The 2479-nt window shown below is 46.0% G+C and overlaps 1 protein-coding gene across 1 annotated transcript in view; it reads left to right on the forward strand.

Annotated features, from left to right (window-relative positions):
* Positions 1 to 356: 356 nt before the first annotated feature.
* The window catches only part of LOC103768101 (neuropeptide FF receptor 2-like), a 2745-nt gene continuing 622 nt past the window's right edge, over positions 357 to 2479 (forward strand). The window contains 3 exon segments of the mRNA XM_008935236.1: positions 357 to 756; positions 1754 to 1853; positions 2248 to 2479. Of these exon segments, the coding sequence (XP_008933484.1) occupies positions 357 to 756; positions 1754 to 1853; positions 2248 to 2479 (732 nt within the window).

Consider the following 2479-nt stretch of genomic DNA (forward strand, 5'->3'; position numbering starts at 1 on the left):
CTGTTGAGTAAATGGATTTCTTACAAATGATGGTTACTTTTTTTTTTTTCCTCAAAATAACCTGCTTAGGTTGTTTTGTTCACTTGCCACTAAATGATAAGCCAGTTTACATCCTGTCTGGCTTTCCTCTCCTTTGGGAAAGGAAGGACTTAAATTACAGAGCCTGCAGAAGGAAGAAAACCTTCAGCAGTCTCACTGGTCAATTTTGTACACCTGTGTTATAAAATTGAACAACTTGTGTTTGTTGCTTTTCCTGTGTGGGGAGGCTCAGAACATAGGCTGTTAAAATCAGCCACCAAAGGATGAGCAGACATAAGCTTTGCATGTGTTTATGCACACAGTATATCCAACTAGTCATGCTTATTCAACTCAATTTCAAGTACACTAAAATGAACATTTTAAAAATGTCTTTTAAGGCACGTTACAACATCGGTAAGAAAATGGACTCCAACTCTTCATTTGATTGGCCTCACGCACTGAATTATACTGGGACATACAAGTACCTCTACTTAGAAGGCAACGTCTCCTATGTGGATTTCTACCATCATCAGCCTTCAGTGGCAGCTGTCTTCATCATCTCTTACCTCCTCATCTTCCTGCTCTGCATGGTTGGCAACGGAGTGGTTTGCTTTATCGTCCTGAGGAGCAAACATATGCGTACAGTCACAAACCTTTTCATCTTAAACCTGGCTGTCAGCGATTTACTGGTGGGGATCTTCTGCATGCCCACCACCCTCCTGGACAACATCACTGCAGGTAGGCTGGTTTGCACTACGTGGCAGAAAGAGCTCAAGGGGTACTCAGCTGCCTTTCAGAGCGCTGGCCTCCCTAGGGGCCCTGAGAGCCAGGTGCACAGTTCTCAGAGGGAGAACTGTGCACTTCAAGTCCCTGGAAGTCATAAAATCATAGACTTCTTTGTGCTGCAAGGCCCTCCCTAGCGGCCCTGAGAGCCAGGGAGAACTGTGCACTTCAAGTCCCTGGAAGTCATAAAATCATAGACTTCTTTGTGCTGCAAGGCACCTTTCAAGGTCATCTAGTACAACCCCCCCGGAGGGAGCAGGGACATCTGCGGCTAGAGCAGGTTACGCAGAGCCCCAGCCAACCTCATCTGGAATTGTTCCAGGAATGGGGCATCAACTATCTCTCTGGACAACCTGGCACAGGGTCTCACCACCCTCAGTGTCAAAACTTTTTTCCCTCCATCTAGTCTAGATCTTCCTTCTTTAATTTAAAACCATCACCCCTCATCCTGTCACTACAGGCCCTGCTAAAAAGTCTACCCCTAGCTTTCCTGTAGGCTCCCTTTAATTATTGAAAGGTTGCAGAAGGGCTCCCCAGAGCCTTTTCTCCAGGCTGAACAATCCCAAAAGTCAGAGGTGAGAACTGTCTCTGCTGACTTACACATCCCTCATTTTCAGGAAGGGATTCTGCCACTACCAGGTTACGTGTTCAGAAAGGTTTGGCAGATGCTAAGAGCCAGATGCAGAAAACAAGCTCTAGCAGTTGATTCTCTTTCTTGTCTTAAGATCTCATTTTAAACCACAAATGTTTGCTGTTTTTTTGGAACATCAGAAACTCACACAAGGCATCTGGCAGAACATTTGCTTACATTACATCTGTCCCCCTAACTTCTGCCATGGCCTGACAGAGCAAAAGAAATGTCTTAATTCTGGGGTGGAAATTTCCTCTTACGTGTATAAACACAGGGCTGCTGTGGGATGGTTGACAATTCCAATGACCCCCTTCCTTGCAGGATGGCCATTTGGGAGCCTGGTTTGCAAGGTGAGCGGGATGGTCCAAGGAATCTCTGTTTCTGCCTCTGTCTTCACTCTAGTTGCTATTGCTGTAGACAGGTAAGATGATATAAAATGTCATTTTAATTTCTCTCTGGCTGCCTGACCCTGCTAGGGCTATTCATTTATCTACACGATGCTGCAATAAATTAGATGTATTTTGCTCCTGAGGCTATTAAGCAAGAGAAAGCGTGGCTGTGTCTAAGAAGCAGCCACAGAATTTGCTCCTCTACTGGTATCTCTTAAAGACAGATTGCTGGCTGCCTAGAATAGCTTTGTTCCCTAGCTCTTAAACAGAGCAACAAAACGCAACTCCCCTGGTTTACGTGGGATAAGGAGATAATTCCATCTGAACCTTTTAAAAACCATACAGTTTAAAATGTGTGCTTGTCTGTTTGATGAAGCATTCCTGAAATGGCTTCTCCGCGTCCATCCCTGGGTGTCTTTCCCGCAGGTTTCGATGCATTGTTTATCCGTTCAAGCAGAAGCTGACCATTCCAACTGCAGTCGCCATCATAGCGGTCATCTGGATTCTGGCCGTCGTCATCATGTGTCCTTCCGCAGTCATGCTGCAGGTACAGGAGGAGAAGCATTTCAGGGTGGTCCTTGGCTATCACAATGAGACCCGCCCCGTGTACTGGTGCCGGGAGGACTGGCCTAACCCGGCAATGAGAAAGATCTACACG

This window comes from Merops nubicus, unplaced genomic scaffold, assembly GCF_000691845.1.
Source record: "Merops nubicus isolate BGI_N331 unplaced genomic scaffold, ASM69184v1 scaffold44140, whole genome shotgun sequence".
Classification (NCBI taxonomy): domain Eukaryota; kingdom Metazoa; phylum Chordata; class Aves; order Coraciiformes; family Meropidae; genus Merops; species Merops nubicus.